A 17,325-nucleotide genomic window follows, 5' to 3' on the forward strand; every position below is an offset into this window, starting at 1 on the left:
CTCCCCTCTCCCCTCTCCTCTTTGCCTCTTCTTCCTTGGGGGCGAGGAGGGAGGCCGAGGGGCGTGCAATCCCAGCCTTGGGCAAAGGCTTCTGCCCTCAGTTTCCTCGCCTGTGAAATGGGGACAGCACGCACTACTCAGAAAGCTTGCCCGTGGGCGAGTCTAGACGGGCGGCGGGCAGCTCCGTGGGTGCAGAGTGCCCGCCCCCGGGCGGCGCGCAGTCACGGGGGCTGCGGTTTGCTGACCGCCTGTGTCTGCGCCCGCTTCTCGCCTGCCTCCGGGCCAACGCTTCCAGGTAGCCCTCCAGACTGTAGGCAGGGGTCACCTGTGCCCATGCAGGGATGGGTCCTGGCCATCCGGTGCTAAGGGCCTTCTCTCTGTGCGGCCCCTTCAAGGCGGGGTGAGGTCTTCCTTGGTATTCACAGGCATTAATTGAGCGGAGACAGGGCTCAGAGCAGGGCATGACCCTAAACTGCCCTACAAGCAGCAGGGCGGCTCCAGCATGACTCCTCAGGGACGCTTGACCAACCGCGGTCCCATCTGTCGGGACTCAGCCCTGTGGCCTTTTCCTCCCTCCCTGGCTCCATCCGCAGCCTCAAGGCCCCCCCGATAGCCCCGTGGTCTTGAGGCCAGGCCTTTGCCCTGTCCCAAGACCCCCCAGGCCCCTTGGGGACCTGGCAGCAGGCCTACTGTTGACTTAGACACAAAAACATGGTCGGCCGTGGCGTGTTCTGAATCCGCCTGTCTCGCAGGCCATGGCAGCGCGCCCCGGCCCAGGGGGTTTTTGTGTTGTGACAGTTTCGAGCCTGTTTCCATGAGCTGTCGGGCGTGGTGGCTCATTGAAACTTGCATTTGCTTTCTTGACATTTTTCTAGTATTAGAGTTTCCGTCGCCGTTAGTCTGTTTTTCTTCTTTAGACCTTCGTGAGAGCAGTTTTGTTACAGAGAGAAAAGAAAAGAAGAGAGAGACAGACAGACAGACACTAAAAGACCTACGAGGAACAGACCAGGGCTCAGTGTGGGACAGTCCGTCCCGGCCTCTTCTGGCCCCCGGGTTTCCCATGGGCCCCCCTGGGTCTGGGTTCCCCGGCCTGAGATGGAGGGAGGTGTGTCCAGGACGTGAAGCACCCGGGGTTCAACATTGGCATAGACTGGCAGGGTGGGTACCCCCGTGCCCTCCCCGGAGCCGTCAACTACTTACTCACTGTCTTGTTCATTTATTCCTGAACATTTTCTTGGCACAGGTTCTGTCTGGGGACAGCGTCTGTCCCAGCTCTCACATGCATTCTACCTCCAAGCTACACCCTCAGCTGTTTGTATTATTTATTTATATATTTATTTATTTATTTTTATATTGAAACAGGGTCTCGCTAAGTTGCTGAGGCTGGCCTCGTCGTCATACCTGCGATCCTTCTGTCCCAGCCTCCCATGTACGGGGATTGCAGGTGAGCGCCACCGCGCCTGGTTCTGGTGTGAGAGGTTGGGTGGGATGGGCGGATGCCTCCCCACAAGCACATCCAGGCCTCTGCGGGCGAGCTCCTGTCCTCTGTGCATGGGGGAGGGGGCCGTGACCTAGGCAGGGGTCATCAGAGGCTCACTGCCCATCTCCCGGCCTCACTTGACCTTATCACACGTGCCCCTGGGGCAGGTGTTTGCGAAGCACACACGATTTCCCTTGACTCCTGCAGAGACCAGAGAGGCGCCTGCTGCCGCTGTCCCCAGTGCACAGCTGAGCAGCCTGCGGCACCGGAGCCTGAAGCACCCATCGCAGGCCTCGGGGCTCGAGCTTCACGAGCAGCAGCCAGGGATTTTGCCATGATTGTTCTTGAGATGCCCAGAAAGAGGCATCTCAACCGGTTCTTGAGATGCCCGTGAGCAGCGCTCTCAGCTCTGTTGCAATTTGGGACCGGCTAATTCTTTGCTTGCTGTCCTGTGTACCGTTAGGATGTTTAGGAGCCCGCCAGATGCCAGTAACAACCCCCACTTATGACAACCCAAAGTGCACCAGACTCCGTCACATGGCCTCTGGGGGAAGCCATTGCTCTGAAGTTCTGTGTGTGTGTGTGAGTTGATAACTGAGATTGAACCCAGGGGCATTCTACCTTTGAGCCCCAGCCCATTATTATTATTATTATTATTGTTGTTGTTGTTGTTGTTGTTGTTGTTGTTGTTGTTTTGTTGTTGTTCTTGTTGTTGGTTATTATATGGGAACAGGGTCTCTCTTGGTTACTGAGAGTCTCACTGAATTGCTAAGGCTCAAAACTGTAATCCTCCTGTTTTAGCTTCCCAAATACTAAGATTACATGCGTGCGCCACCATACCTGGCTCTAAGGTACTTTGTGTGTGTGTGCGCGGTACTGAGGCTTGAACCCAGGAGTATTCTACTTCCAGCTACACCCCCCAGCTTTATTATTTTTATTCTTTATTTTGAAACAGGGCCTCACTAAGTAGTGGAGGGCCTCACTAAGTAGCCGAGGCTGGCCGTGAACCTGTGATCCTCCTGTCTCAGCCTCCCAAGTACCGTATGACAAGTGTGCACCACCACGCCCGGCTCAGAAATTCTCCTGACCCTTAACGTGCACTGAGTTATTATCTTCACTATTATTTCGGGGAAAATCTAGGGGAATTTTTTTTTGTTGTTGTTGTTCTGAAGCCATTTCAAACTTACACAAAAGTTTTAAGCATAGTACAAAGACCTTATTTATTTTTCCTTGGGCCCCCTGTTTTTTTTTTTTTTTTTTTTTTTTTTTTTTTTTTGCAGTACTGGGGATGCAGCCCAGGGCTATTCTACCTCTGAGCTACACCCCCAGCCCTATTTTTTATTCTTTTTTTTTTTTTTTTTTTTGGTGGTACTAGGGGTGGAACCCAGAGGCTTTCTACCTCCGGGCTACACTCCCACACCTTTTTTAACATTTTATTTGGAAACAGGGTCTCGCTAAATTGCTGAGAGCCTCACTAAGTAGCTGAGGCTGGCTTCGAACCTGCGCGATCCTCCTGTCTCAGCCTCCCAAGCGCGGGGATTACAAGCGTGCGCCACCAAGCCCTGCTTTATTCTTTATTTTGAAACAGGGTCTCACTGAGTTGCAAAGGGCCTCACTAAGTAGCTTAGGTTGGCTCCAAACTGCAATCCTCCTGTCTCAGCCTCCCGGATGCTGGTGCGCCACCACGCCCGGCTCCCTGGGCCCTTTTGAGAGTAACTGATTTGATACCTTATCCTCCCTGAATACCTTAGTGTGTATTTTATACACACACGGGCGCATTTTTCCATGACTGTAGTAGAATCACCGGAATCAGGGAATTCAGATCAATCTGTGACCACCAGCCGGCTCTCAGGCCTGTCAGGTTTCTTCACTGGCCCACTAATGTCCTCCAGGGCGGAAGGATCTGGTTCAGGACGGCTCACTGCCTCGGGCCGCCCGGTCTCTGGCATCTCCAGGCGGGCCGGTTTCTAGTCTTTTTCTTCGCTTCCACGGCCGATGCTGGACGCAGCGCCGGCTAGCGGGCTGGCGGAAGCCCCTGGCTCTGAGTCTGTCCGATGCTCCCTGTGAGCGGGTTCAGGGCGTGCATCCTGCGGGAAGATTCCAGGGCTGATGCCGGGCTCTCCCGGGGCGTCCGGCCAGGTTTCCTTTTGTGCCCGCGTGGCTCTGTGTGCTCGGAGCGCGTGCAAGGTGTGGGCCGGCCTGCTACACTCAGGACATTCCTCCCCATAGAAATAAATGCCTGCCACACGCACGCATGCACGCACGCACGCGCACACACACAGGGCTGTCATTTTCTCTGTATATTTATGTCTGCAGGCACCTGTGGATTCCTATTTCAGTCTTGTACTCACTTGTTATAATCACGTTATAATTTGTTACCATCTTTGTTAACAGATTAGGAGATCCTTGTAGCAAATTGGATAAGACAGCCCACTAAGCTGGCGCCTGAGTCCTTGTGACTGTCCTCGTACCTCTGTGTTCAATAAACTCTTTCTTTTCTCCTTCCTTCCTTCCTTCCTTCCTTCCTTCCTTCCTTCCTTCCCCTTGGCAGTAGGATGGAGCCCAGTGGTGTTCTACCCATGAGCTATATCCACAGTATGTGTGTGTGTGTAACTGGAGATGGAACCCAGGGGCATCTACCTCCAAGCGACACCCCCAGCCCAATATTTTATTCTTTATTTTGAAGCAGGGTCTCACTGAGTTTTGGAGGGCCTCACTAGGTAGCTGAGGCTGGCTGCGAACCTGCGCTCCTCCTGTCTCAGCCTCCCAAGTACTGGGATTATAGGTGTGCGCCACCACACCCGGCTGTCTGTCTTTCTTTCTTTCTTTCTTTCTTTCTTTCTTTCTTTCTTTCTTTCTTTCTTTCTTTCTTTCTTTCTTCATGGTACTGAGGATGGAACCCAGAGACATTCTACCTCCAAGCTATACCCCCCCAGCCCTATATTTTATTCTTTATTCTGAAACAGGGTCTCACTAAGTTGTAGAGGGCCTCACTAGGAAGCTGAGGCTGGTCTTGAACCTGTGCTCCTCCTGTCTCAGCCTTCCAAGTACTGGGATTACAAGCGTGTGCTGCCATGCCCGGCTGGCTGGCTTGCTTGCTTTATTTATTTATTTATTTATTTATTTATTTATGGTACTGGGAGTGGAACCCAGGGGCTTTCTACCTCTGGGCTATACTCCCAGACTTATTTTATACTTTATTTGGAAACAGGGTCTCACTAAGTTGCTGAGAGCCTCACCAAGTAGCTGAGGCTGGCTTCGAACCTGCGCGATCCTCCTGTCTCAGCCTCTCAAGCGCGGGGATTACAAGCGTGCGCCACCACGCCCGGCTCTTTTTTTTTTTTTTAATTTTTTAAACAGCATCTCATTAAGTTGCTGAGGGCCTCACCAAACTGCTGAGGCTGGCCTCGAATTGGTGATCTTCCTGGCTCAGCCTCCCAAGTACTGGAATTACAGGCCAGCTTTGGGCACTGATTCATTCTACAAGGCTTCTGCTCCTCTCCCCCCTACCTCCTGGGCTGTCCCTCCAGGGAGCCCGGGGTGCGGGGCTGGGGTGCCTGCCCCTGAAGCTGCTGAGCCTCTGCAGCAGGCTCCGTCCCTGGGGCTGTTCTTTGCACAGTGGCGGGAATCACAGCCAGAAGGGGATGGGACTGACGGGAGAAAAGTCAAAGGAGGATGGGCTGGAGGACCAGGAGCTTTGAGTTGTGCGTCAGGACTCGCGCGCCCCTGAGAGTGGCTTCTGGGCTGCCGTGAGGCCGTGCACTTGTTCCTGAAGAGGGGGGCCAGTGCTGTACAGGATGTCCCGGGCTCGGGTCCTGGGGTGCTGGGCTTCTGAGAAGACCGTGGCCATTCCAAAAAGCCAGGAAACCAGTAACTAAAGACAGACAGACGGAAACATTTTTAGGGGAAAAGCGCTTAAGAAATCTGACCTCTGCGCTCGGTGAGATTTGCTTTGGCCTATTTCTTTATTTTTATTTTTTTGGTGCTGGGAATGGAACCCAGGAGCATTCTACCTCTAAGCTACACCCCCAACCCTCTTTTTTATTCTTTATTTTGAAACAGGGTCTCACTGAGTTGCCGAGGGCCTCACTAAGTAGCTGAAGTTGTCCGCGAACCGCGATCCTCCTGTCTCCGCCTCCCAAATGCTGGGATGACAAGTGTGCGCCACCACGCCCGGTTCAGGATATGTTATTTTTAACTGAAGCCCAAACTTTATTTGTATTTGCTTGGTTTTCTTTAGTTGTCAGGTCTCCTTAGGTTCCTCTGACCTGTGACAGCAGTCTCTCTCCGACTTCCCTTGACCTTTGTACCTTGACAGTTTTTTCTCTATCTCTGTGTGTGTGTGTGTGTGTGTGTGTGTGTGTGTGTGTGTGTGTGTGTAGAGGTTACTGGAAACTGAGCCCAGGGCATTCTACCTCTGAGCTACACCCCCAGCCCTATTTCATTTTTTATTTTGAAACGGGGTTTCCCTAAATTGTGAAGGGCCTTGCTAAGTTGCAGAGGCTGACCTTGAACCTGCCATCCTCCCGCCTCAGCCTCCAAAGTACCGGGATTACAGGTGGTGCGTCACCACGCCTGGCCTTGGTCACATATTTTGCGGGGATTTGTCTAATATTTTTTTCATGGTGAGACCAGGGCCTTGGGTCTGGGTGCAGAGTAAAGTGCCTTCTTTTCATATCAAAGGTCTACACGCACAACTTGACTTATCATAGGGCACCTTCTCTCCTGAGAACCCATTCTGTCTTCACAAAACCTTCCGATGTTGATGTGATCGTCCCATTTTCTAGAGAAGAAGACTGAGGCTCAGAGAAGCAACGTAATAACTGCTGAGTTTTATAGTTCCAGGACTCCGAGGCTGCTTCCTTTATCAGCATTTGGCTTATTTTCAATTTGGAGGTTATTATAAATGCCGCTGCTGTGCACAGCCTTTGTGTCCTTTTAAGGTTACTTCCTGAGGATGTGGTCCCCAAAAAGGCTCTCTTGGGCTTTGGAAGGATGGAGCCAGCCAGGTGTGGTGGTGCACGCTTGTAACTCAGGACTTGGGAGGCCGAGACAGGAAGATCTTAGGTTCACAGCCAGCCTCAGCTCCGTAGTGAGGCCCTTTGCAATTCAGTGAGACCCTGCTTCAAAATACAAAATAAAATAGAGCTTGGGTAGCCGGGCGTGGTGGCGCACGCTTGTAATCCCAGCATTCGGGAGGCTGAGACTGGAGGATCGCGGTTCGCAGACAGCCTCAGCTACTTAGTGAGGCCCTTCGCAACTCAGTGAGACCCTGTTTCAAAAATAAAGAATAAAAAATTGGGCAGGGGCTGTAGCTCAGAGGTTGAATGCCCCTGGGTTCCATCCCCATTCCCAGACCCGCAAAAAAAAAAAAAAAAAAAAAAAAAAAAAAAAAATAGAGCTTGGATATAGTTCAGTGGTAGAATGCCCCTGGGTTCAATCCTAATACTACACACACACACACACACACACACACACACACACACAGATGGAACCAGGCATGTCTATGTTTCTATCACTCTGAATCTATTTTTTAACTTTTTTGGTGGTACTGGGGTTCCTGGAAACCCTTCTACCTCTGGGCTACACTCCCAGACCTATTTTTATACTTTCTTAAGTGGAAACAGGGTCTCTTAAGCCAGCGCGGCTGGCTTCGAATCTGTGCGATCCTCCTGTCTCCGCCTCCCAAGCGCGGGGATTACAAGCGTGCGCCACCACGCCCGGCTAGCTTTTTTTAATTTTTAATTATTTTTTTTAAATTTTGAAACAGGGTCTCATTAAATTGCTGAGTCTCACCACGTTGCTGAGCCTGACCTCGAATCTGTGATTCTCCCATCTCAGCTTCCAAGTACGGAAGTTACAGACACACACCACCTCACCTGGCTCCAATTGGTATTGTGTGTGTGTGTGTGTGTGTGTGTGTGTGTGTGTGTGTGTGGTACCGGGGATGGAACCCAGGCACATTTGACCTCCGAACTACACCCCTAGCCCCATTTTTTATTCTTTATTTTGAAACAGGGTCTCACTGAGTTGCAAAAGGCCTCTCTAAGTAGCTGAGGCAGGCCGCGAACCGTGATGCTCCTGTCTCAGCCTCCTGAATACTGGGATCACAAGCGTGCGCCACCGCGCCCGGCTTGGTATATGATCTTATTTATTGCTTGACCCTCTGTGACTTTGTCAGCTAGGACTCAGGACTGACATTTCCCCAGAGCTGCTAAATCCAGAAAGCACATTCTGGAGGCAGCTTGGCCGGTGCGGCAGCCTTGCATAGCGGCCTTGTTTAGGCAGATGTGTACACGGCACCAAGTGCATCCTGGGTGTCTGTGAGTGGCCTCTGGGTAAAGGAAAGTTGGTGAAGATGCTGCTCCCCTAGAGGATGGTCTGTGTTGGGCCTGGGCTGACTTGCCCTGGGATGCTTGGGTACCACTTCCATCCTTAGATGTCATTGTGACCTGGTCCTTATTAACAGCATCTCCTGAGCCCCCGGCGGGGAGGCATTTGAGGAAGGGAGGTCCTGAACTTCTTCAAGAGCTGTTGTCTGCGAAATTTCAGACTCACCAAAGATAGAAATAAACAAAAACAAAAACCTAGCTCACATGGGCCGCGGCGTAGGCTGGCTTCCGGCAGGTCTGGGGGGTGTTCATCTGCCATCCTCTGGGTCTTGGGTTCGTCACCCTCTCTGTCACCTGTCTGGACATCATTCAGTGAGTTTTGTGTTGGTGCTCCCGGGGGTAGCCGTCACCACAGACCAACTGTTGGCCCAGCAGAAGCCTCCTGGGCTGAGGCTGGGGTACGTGCCCCTCTCGAGCCAATCGTGTGTGTTTTGGGGAAGAGGTCCAGTGTGCCCACTAGTTGAGTGACTCAACGTAAGGGTGGATAGCGGAGGGAGAAGCGGCCCCTGGTTCTTCAGCTGCCGCTGGAGTTGTGAGCACTGGATGTGAGCCACAGGTGCCCAGCAGTGGCCGCTGACCCTGGAACCCACCGCCTTTCTATGAATCCAGGACCTGAGCCTCGGGCTGGAGAGCTCAGGGGTATCTGCCATTCCAGGGAGCCCTTTGCAGGCAGGAGAGGCGGGGAGGGGCCGTGCCTGCAAGACCCTTTTTTTTTTTTTGTGGTACTGGGGATGGAGCCCAGGGGCATTCTACCTTCAAGCTACACCCCTAGCCTGATTTTTTTATTCTTTATTTGGAAACAGGGTCTTGCTAAATTGCCGAGGGCCTCACTAAGTAGCTGAGGCTGTCCGTGAACTGCGATCCTCCTGTCTCAGCCTCCCAAATGCTGGGATTACAAGCACGCACCACCTGACTTGCCAGAGCCTTCTTGCTGAGTTTACTGTTCTTTGATTTTCTTTTTTTCCAGATTCCAGAATCAAGACCCTGACAGTAAGTACCTCCTCCCTCACTCCAGTCCCAGCTTCATGCCTCTAACCCTGACTCCTTCCGAGCAGATCTGTGAGTTTGTGGGCTGTGGCAGAAGGCCCTTCTTTTCCCTTCCACAGTGCCCAGGGATCAGCCCTCTGCAGGGTGGGCTGAGCTGAGGGGCCTGGCCTGGGGCCGGCCGAGGATGGGGAACCCCACCGCACCTCACCCCACAGCAACTCCGGCTCTTGGCCCGGCCGCGGGGGATTCCCAAAAGGGCTCACAGACTGCACTTTAGTTTGGGGTACTAAGTCTGGTTAGGAGGAAGGCTGTTTATATTTTCTACTCTTCTCCTGTTCTCCATAGTCTTATCCTTCAAACTAGATGAGAGATTAGTCACACAATTAAAAAATAATAATAACGAAGCCTGGCGTGGCGGCGCACCTTGTAATCCCAGCATTCAGATGGCGGAGACCAGCGGATCGCAGTCCACGGACAGCCTCAGCTACTTAGCGAGGCAACTCAGTGAGAGTCTGTTTCAAAAATAGAAAGGCTAGCCGGGCGTGGTGGGCACGCTTGTGATCCCCGCGCTCGGGAGGCGGAGACAGGAGGAGCGCGCAGGTTCGAAGCCAGCCGCGCTGCCTTAACAGACCCTGTTTCCAAAAATAAAAAAGTATAAATTAGGTCTGGGAGTGTAGCCCGGAGGTAGAAGGGCTTCTGGAAACCCCAGTACCACCCCCTCTCCCAAAATAGACATGGTGGCGCACGCTTATAATTCCTGCACTTGGGAGGCTGAGACAGGAGGCTCGCGCAGGTTGGAAGCCAGCCTCAGCTACTTAGTGAGGCTCTCAGCAACTTAGTGAGACCCTGTTTCCAAATAAAATATAAAAAATAGGTCTGGGAGTGTAGCCCGGAGGTAGAAAAGCCCCTGGATTTCATCTCTAGCACCGCACACACACACAAAAATAAATAAAAAATAAAAAATAAATAAATAAGACTAAAAAATAGGGCTGGGGTGTAGCTTGGAGGTAGAATGCCCCTTGGATTCCATTCCCAGTACCTAAAATAAAATAAAGGAAGGAAGAAAGAAAAGAAGAGAGAGAAAGAAAGAAAGAAAGGAAGAAAGAAAGAAAGAAAGAACGAACACACCACCACGCTTGGACTCTTCCTCCCTGCCCAGGGCTTTGAAGAAAGGCTTCTAGGTGTTATCTAGAACCTGGCTGTTTTACAAAGAGGTGGCGGTGGCCAGGACAAGTTGGCGGTTACACGGTTGCTGGCTCCCCTAGGACTCGAGGCCTGTTCTGTGTTCTCCGAGCTGCCGCCCCGGGGCAAGACCTGCCCGTGGCTCGGGAAGGCCCACTGTGTGCCAAGCACTGGGTTCTCCCAGCCACCTGTACGGGGTGGCAGGGATCACACCTGTTTCCTTTATCACGACCGCATCTCTACCAAGTGACTGAACATTAGAAGAATATTCTAAGCCGGGCGTGGCGGCGCACGCTTGTCATCCCAGCATTCGGGAGGCTGAGACCGGAGGATCGCGGTTCGCGGCCGGCCTCGGCTACTTAGTGAGGCCTTCCGCGACTCAGTGAGACCCCGTTTCAAAATAAAGAATAAAAAATAGTGGGTGTAGCTTGGAGGTAGACTGCCCTTAGGTAGAATTCTAAGATTGTTAAAACGACTTTAAGGGGGTAAGTACTTGTAGTTTAACTCATGCCAGGCATAGTGTTGGGGTATTTAAGTTTTAACTCCCCCGTGCCTCCGTTTCCTCATCTGTGAAAGGGGCAGGGCTTACACGACCTAAGAAGATTGTGAGGATCGACATGTCAGTGTCTGGGAACATGGCTGTGCACATGGTAGGCACAAGTGGCTGCCTGTTTCCCTTATTTAGAACAAATGAAAAGCCACAGAGTTCCCTAGGCCTGCTACCCACAGGTGCCTCGTGCCGTCAGGGTGAGAACTCCAGGAACAGCTCATGGCAGCTCTAAAGCAGAGGGGAGACTCCCCGTGGGCTGCGGGGATGAAGAAAGGGACATTTGACCTCTGAGCTACACCCCCGGTCCCCTTTTTTTAATTCCTTATTTTGAAACAGAGTCTCACTCACTAAGTTGTGGAGGGCCTCACTAAGTAACTGAGGCTGGCCTCAAACCTGCGATCCTCTTGTCTCAGCCTCCCAAGTACTGGGGTTACAAGTGTGGATCACCATGCCCGGCTAAAGGTTTTTATTTTAATATATATATACACTTTTCTTGGTACACTATTTTCTCACATCATAAAGTAAATCACATTGATGTTGAGTACGTGCACACAGCACTTGGTGGGCTTTCCCCTTCTCCATGACACTAACATTTGCATATTTACATATGTATTTATTTATTTATTTCTATTTTTTATTTTTTATTTTTGGTGGTACTGGGGTTCCTGGAAGCCCTTCTACCTCCAGGCTACACTCCCAGACCTATTTTTACATTTTTATTTGGAAACAGGGTCTCCTAAGCCCACGTGCGCGGCTGGCTTCGAACCTGCGCGATCCTCCTGTCTCTGCCTCCCAAGCGCGGGGATTACAAGCGTGCGCCATCACGCCCGGCTTACATATGTATTTAACGTATTTAATTTCAGTGGAAGTGATTCCTTCACCGACCCTCCCTCCCGCCTCCCCTTCCCCTAGGCCACCTCCCCAGTTCCAGTGATTTTCTCCCCCGTTATCTGAAGCCCCTCTGGTATCCCGCTTACTCCCCATATGACCCTTCCCTTCCCGTGACTGTGACCTCACTTGGCACGATGCCCTCGCGGTCCATCCGTGTACCTGCAATGAGATCATTTTGTTCTTCTGTATTGCTGAGTAGAACCCCGCTGTGTGCACGACCCGCAGTTTTGTAATCCGCTCATCTGTTGCTGGACGTCTGGGTCGGTCCCATAGTTTGGCTATGGTGAATTGTGCGGCCGTGAGCGTGGGTATGCAGGTCTTACCGTAGTTCTCTGATGGGTATAGCTAGAGGAAAGGGGTTTCTGCAGCGTGGAGACCTGGGAGTCGGGCCGCCCCGCCTCAGCACCCGTTCTCTTCTCACGGCAGCAGAGCTCATCGACCACGGATCTGAGCCCAGCGAGCCCCCGGGCTGTGGAGACCAGCGTCAGCGTCGGGGCGGCCTGCCCGGAGAGACTGCCGCTGCTGGATCCCGGCCCCGCCGGCCCCTCGGCCCCCAGGGACGCTCGCGAGCCCCGGGTGTCTACGGAGCACACCAATAACAAGATCGGTGAGTCAGACTGCGTGCGGGGCTGGCGTGGCTGGCACAGGAGTGCCGGGCCCTGGATGGGAACCAGAGGCCTTGGGGCTGCCAGGCCAGCGAGGCAGGGCCGTGGACGCTCCCTTGCATTGCTGCTGACCCGGGGTGAGTCTCCATCCAGGCGGAATGGCAGAAGTCACAGAGTAATGGGCACAGAGACCTGAGCTCAGTGTGTGCCGCCATTTAAGAAGTGCAGCCGGGCACGGTGGCGCACGCTTGGAATCCCAGCATTCGGGAGGCTGAGACCGGAGGATCGCGGCTCACGGACAGCCTCAGCTACTTAGTGAGGCCCTCTGCAACTGACTGAGACCGTTTCAAAATAAAGAATAAAAAATAGGGCTGGGGGTGTAGCTCGGAGGTAGAATGCCCCTGGGTTCCATCCCCAGACCTGCAAAAGAAGAAGAAGAAGAGGAAGAGGAAGGAAGAAGGAAAAAGGAAGAAAGAAGTGAGCTGGGTGTGGTGGTGGCGCCCACCTGGAATCCCAGTACCTGGGAGGTTGAGACAGGAGGATCACAGGTTTGAGGCCAGCCTCAGCAACTGAGCTGAGATCCTCGGCAACTCAGTGAAACCCTGCTTAAAAAAAAAAAAGACATAAATAGGGCTGAGAGTGTATGTCAGAGGTAGAATGGCCCTGGGTTTGATCCATAGTTCAAAAAAAGGAGAAGGAGGAGATGAAGAAGAAAAGGAGGAGGAGGAGAAGAAGAAGAGAAGAAAAGGAGGAGGAGAAGGAGGAGGAGGAGGAGGAGGAGGAGGAGGAGGGAACACTACCCTAGCCCCAACAGAGAGCCCTGGAGGGGCAGGAGGCGACGCTGGTGTCAAGAAGCCCTCCGTGGTGCGCGGTGCGGCACTTCTCTTCCTCTCCAGCTTCACGCCGCCCTCTGGGGATGTCGTCTCCCTCTCATCTTAGGGGAAGACTGTGGCTCCGAGAGTCGCGGTGCTCCCCGAGACACCAGCTTGGACTCGCGAGTGCCGGGCCTTTCGCGGGTACCCCGGCTTCCTCACCACCCGCCATGATCAAATACATTTCTGCCCACGTTACACCCCTGCTTCAAACTCTCCCGTGGTCCCACCGCCTTCAGGATGAAGTCCGGGATGCTCTGCTGGCTTCCAGGCCCCTCGGCGGGTTCCTCCCCGCCCTTGGTTGCAGTGAACTCCCCGTCCAGGTGCTGTGTCCCCGGAGACCCCGGGCCCTCCCCACCTGGCGTCCCCAGCACCCAGCCGTGTGACTGCGCCCTCCCCAACACAGGCGCCTGGGCGGGCCTCAGGGGGCTTCTCTGGATGGGCGCCGGGCCTTCGGTAACCCCGGGGAGGCCTTTGGTGTCACTCTGGGGGCGTCTGCTGGGGGCCGAGAGCGCGCCCCCTTCAGGGCAGCTTGCGTCTCCAGCAAACCTCTGCAGTTGTGGCTTTAGGAGGTTTTCTTTGGAAAGAATGTGTCTGGGGACAGATTGCCAAAGGCTTCTCCTTTGCACTTCCTGAGGGCGAGCCTCCCTGGATGTCTGAGTCCCAGCCCAGCGTGGGTGCCCAGAACTCAGGAGTGGGGGGCAGTGCCAGCACGGGGTGGGGGTGGACAGCCCTCCCTGGGGCCGCCAGCTTCACTGGCCCTCTAGGACGGCAAGACTCAGGTGGTCCCTGGCCCTTCCTTTTTGGGGGGGCATGTTGGAGATTGAACCCAGGAGCATTCTACCTCTGAGATATACCCCCAGCCCGATTTTATTTTTTTGTTTGGAAACAGGCCCTTGCTAAGTTGTTGGGGGGCCTTGCTAAGTTGCCGAGGCTGGCTTTGAACCTGCGCTCCTCCGGTCTCAGCCTCCCAAGTGCTGGGCTTCCAGGCGTGCGCACCAGGCCCGGCCCCCTTGTCCTGATCCCACCCCAGAGGAGTAGCCTCCTGGCCCAGAGCCAAGGAAGGACTGGACTGAGGCCTAAGCTTCCTTCTCCCTGGGGTCACCAGGCAGGGAGGCCCTCCCCTCACCCCGACCAGGATGACGCCCCCAGAGCTCTGGGTGGGGCAGGAAGACCCCCATAGCTGGAGGAAGAGCCCCGCCAAAGTGATCTGGACCCCCAGAACACAAGGGGGTGATGGCTTAGCCCCAGCTTGGGCCTCTTCTCCCCACACAAACCCCTTTTCCCCCACGCCTCCCTGCCTTTTTCTTTTCTTTCTTTCTTTTTTTTTTTTTTGGTGGTATTGGGGATGGAACCCAGGAACATTTTACCTCCAAGCTATACCCCCAGATCTATTTTATTCTTTTATTTGGAAACGGGGTCTCACTAAGTTGCAGAGGGCCTCACTAAGTAGCTGAGGCTGGCTTCGAACCTGTGATCCTCCTGTCTCAGCCTCCCAAGCGCAGGGATTACAGGTGTGCGCCACCACGCCCGGCCTCCCCTGCCTCTGGTCTTTCCACTTGACCTGCTGCCCTTCTGTCCTGCCCTAGCCTCCTGTTGCCACCTGGGGACCCCTCCCACACAACCTTGGGCCCCATCTTTTGCCTAGCCCCTGTGATCAGAGTTCCCATGTCCCTGGGCCCACGGGCCTCATGGAGGGCCCAAGGCCCTGCTGCCTGTCATGGGGCCTGAGGTCACACTCGGCTTGTCCTGTTCTGCTGTGTTAATTCTCAGTACCACTGCCTGCCTGCCGTCCAATCTGAGTGAGCCCAGGGGCATTCTACCTCTGAGCTATACCCTGAGTCCTTTTTATTATTTTGCAACCAGGTCTCACAAAGTTGCCGAGAGCCTCACCGAGGTTGGCCTCAAACCTGCGATCCTCCTATCTCAGCCTCCCAAGTACTAGGATTACAGGCGTGTGCATTACACCGGGCTCCAGCTGCTATTTCTAACACTTCCCTCTTTCCCAGCGTATTAACTCCTAAAACAGAAGTGCTGGCGTTGGGCAACATGTAGAGGGTGCCAGGGCCCTTGAGCACCCTCTTGGGGTTCCTGAATCTGAGTGCTGCAACTGGGTTCCAGGGAGGCAGGGGTCCCTGAGTCCTGACTCTGCCCCTCCAGTTCCTTCTTGAGGTTCCTCATTCAGTCTGCAGAGCCCGGGGTGAGACAGCTGGAAGCCACACCCTGGCCTGAGCCGCGGCCATGGCCGCCAGGTGTGGGGCTAGAGCCAGCGTCGGGGGCAGGCCCAGGCCTTTTGCTTCTCTGGCTCCCTTTATAAGGGGGCCACATTCACCAGACATGGTGGCGCACACCTGTCATCCCAGCATTTGGGAGGCTGAGACAGGAGGATCATAGTTCATGGACAGCCTCAGCTACTTAGTGAGGCCCTCTGTAACTTAATGAGACCCTGTTTCAAAATATAGAATAAGCCGGGCGTGGTGGCGCACGCTTGTAATCCCCGCGCTTGGGAGGCGGAGACAGGAGGAACCACGCTGGCTTAAGAGACCCTGTTTCCAAAAATTAAAAAAAATTGGTCTGGGAGTGTATCCCAGAGGTAGAAGGGCTTCCAGGAACCCCAGTACCGCAAAAATAAATAAATAAATAAATAAATAAATAAATAAATAAATAAAATAATTAAAAAATAAAATAAAATAAAATAAAATAGGTCTGGGAGTGTATCCCAGAGGTAGAAGGGCTTCCAGGAACCCCAGTACTGCAAAAAAAAAAAAAATAATAATAATAATAAATAAATAAATAAAATAATAAAATAAAGTAAAATAGGTCTGGGAGTGTAGCCCGGAGGTAGAAGGGCTTCCAGGAACCCCAGTACCACAAAAAAAGATATATATATAATAATAAATAAATAAATAAAATAATAAAATAAAATAGGTCTGGGAGTGTAGCCCGGAGGTAGAAGGGCTTCCAGGAACCCCAGTACCACCAAAAAAAAAAAAAAAAAAGAATAAAAAATGTAGCTCAGAGGTTGAATGTCCCTAGGTTCTAGCCCCAGACCCACAAAAAAAAAAAAAAAAAAAGGCTACATCAGAAGCTCCTGCGCCACCTCTGGACGACCATGCCCTGGTCATCCTCTAGATAACACTTCCCCAGCCAAGCCATGGCGGCATGGGCTCCAAGCAAGGCACACGGAAATACCACCCGGCGAGGCGGTCGGAGTCGCTGGCCACGGCCGCTAACGAGCAGGGCCGAGCGGCTGCGGGATGGGGCCTGCTGGCCGGGGTGCCTGGGCTGGGACACCCCCGGGAGGCGGCGCTTTCAGTCCCTGGGACACTGGGACACGTTGGTCACCGCAGGTGCTTGCTTTAGGCACGTGGATGGCGCGGTCCAGTAGGCTGGGGGTTTCTCCTAAGTGCGGGGTGACCTTGGGGAGGCCATCTGACCTTGCCGAGCTGCTGGGGCTGACGCGTGGGAGCGTCTTGCACGCGCTCAGTTCTGCCTGGCACACCCGGGCTGCTCTCAGCCCGCTCACTCCCTCCGAGCTCTACCCATCCTGGAGGAAGCACCTGTAACATCAGGAGCGTCCCTGGGCCGATTCTGTGGATCAGAGCGGCTGTGCCGCCTTCCCCAGGTCACACAGCTGGAAGCGGGGCCCAGCTCTTCCTCTCCTCCCTGCTCTTGTGTGGGGCTCCGGCCTTCTCACCCATCCTCTCGCCTTGCAGAGAAAGTCTACATCATGAAGGCCGACACGGTGATCGTGGGGACGGTGAAGGCCGAGGCGCCAGATGCCCTGGGGCTGGTGGGGCCCGAGGTGGAGGCGGAGCTGGAGGTGGACTATGCCCCCCACTACCCGGAGCAGGAGACGGAGCCGCCCCTGGGCAGCTGCGGGGACATCATGTTCTCTGTGGAGGAAGAAGGGAAGACCGACCCCTGGCCCATGACAGCTTCTGAGGAATGAGGCCCAGTCGGGCTGGGGCAGGGAGGGTAATGGGTGCTCCTGGGAGGCTGGGCTGGCGTTCGTCTCTCAGCAGGGGACAGAGAACCACTTGAGCTGAGCCTCCAGCAGGGGCTGGGGACAGGGCACCCTGCCCTCTGCTGCTCTGAGAGCACTGGTCCCGGGCCTGTATCCACCGAGAAAGGGGCCTCTACCGGTGACCCGACTCTCTTCTTCTCCCCGGCCTCAGGGGTGACACCCACCGGGCCTCGCAGGCCGACAACCCCCCAGTAAGCACGGCTCCCAGCAGGCGTGGAGCCAGCAGCTCTGGCTTTTTCTCCTGAGTCAGGAGGGAAGTCATGGGCTGGGCTGGGCGTTGTCCACGGCACCACCGGGGTGCAGCTGTCACTGAGGGAACAGTCCGGTCCCTGGCCCTCC

At 54.0% G+C, this 17,325-nt stretch overlaps 1 protein-coding gene across 1 annotated transcript in view; it reads left to right on the top strand.

Moving 5' to 3' along the window:
• The window catches only part of TNFRSF8 (TNF receptor superfamily member 8), a gene marked incomplete at both ends in the record, with an annotated part of 59,454 nt that extends 42,543 nt beyond the window's left edge, over positions 1–16,911 (top strand). Inside the window, 6 exons of the mRNA XM_080691289.1 lie at positions 128–295; positions 396–400; positions 3,373–3,543; positions 10,624–10,691; positions 11,909–12,089; positions 16,676–16,911. Of these exons, the coding sequence (XP_080547415.1) occupies positions 128–295; positions 396–400; positions 3,373–3,543; positions 10,624–10,691; positions 11,909–12,089; positions 16,676–16,911 (829 nt within the window). The remainder of the gene's footprint in view (positions 1–127; positions 296–395; positions 401–3,372; positions 3,544–10,623; positions 10,692–11,908; positions 12,090–16,675) is intronic.
• Positions 16,912–17,325: the final 414 nt, after the last annotated feature.

The sequence above is a fragment of the Muscardinus avellanarius genome (genome assembly GCF_963383645.1).
Source record: "Muscardinus avellanarius genome assembly, chromosome: 3".
In the NCBI taxonomy this organism is placed as follows: Eukaryota; Metazoa; Chordata; class Mammalia; order Rodentia; family Gliridae; genus Muscardinus; species Muscardinus avellanarius.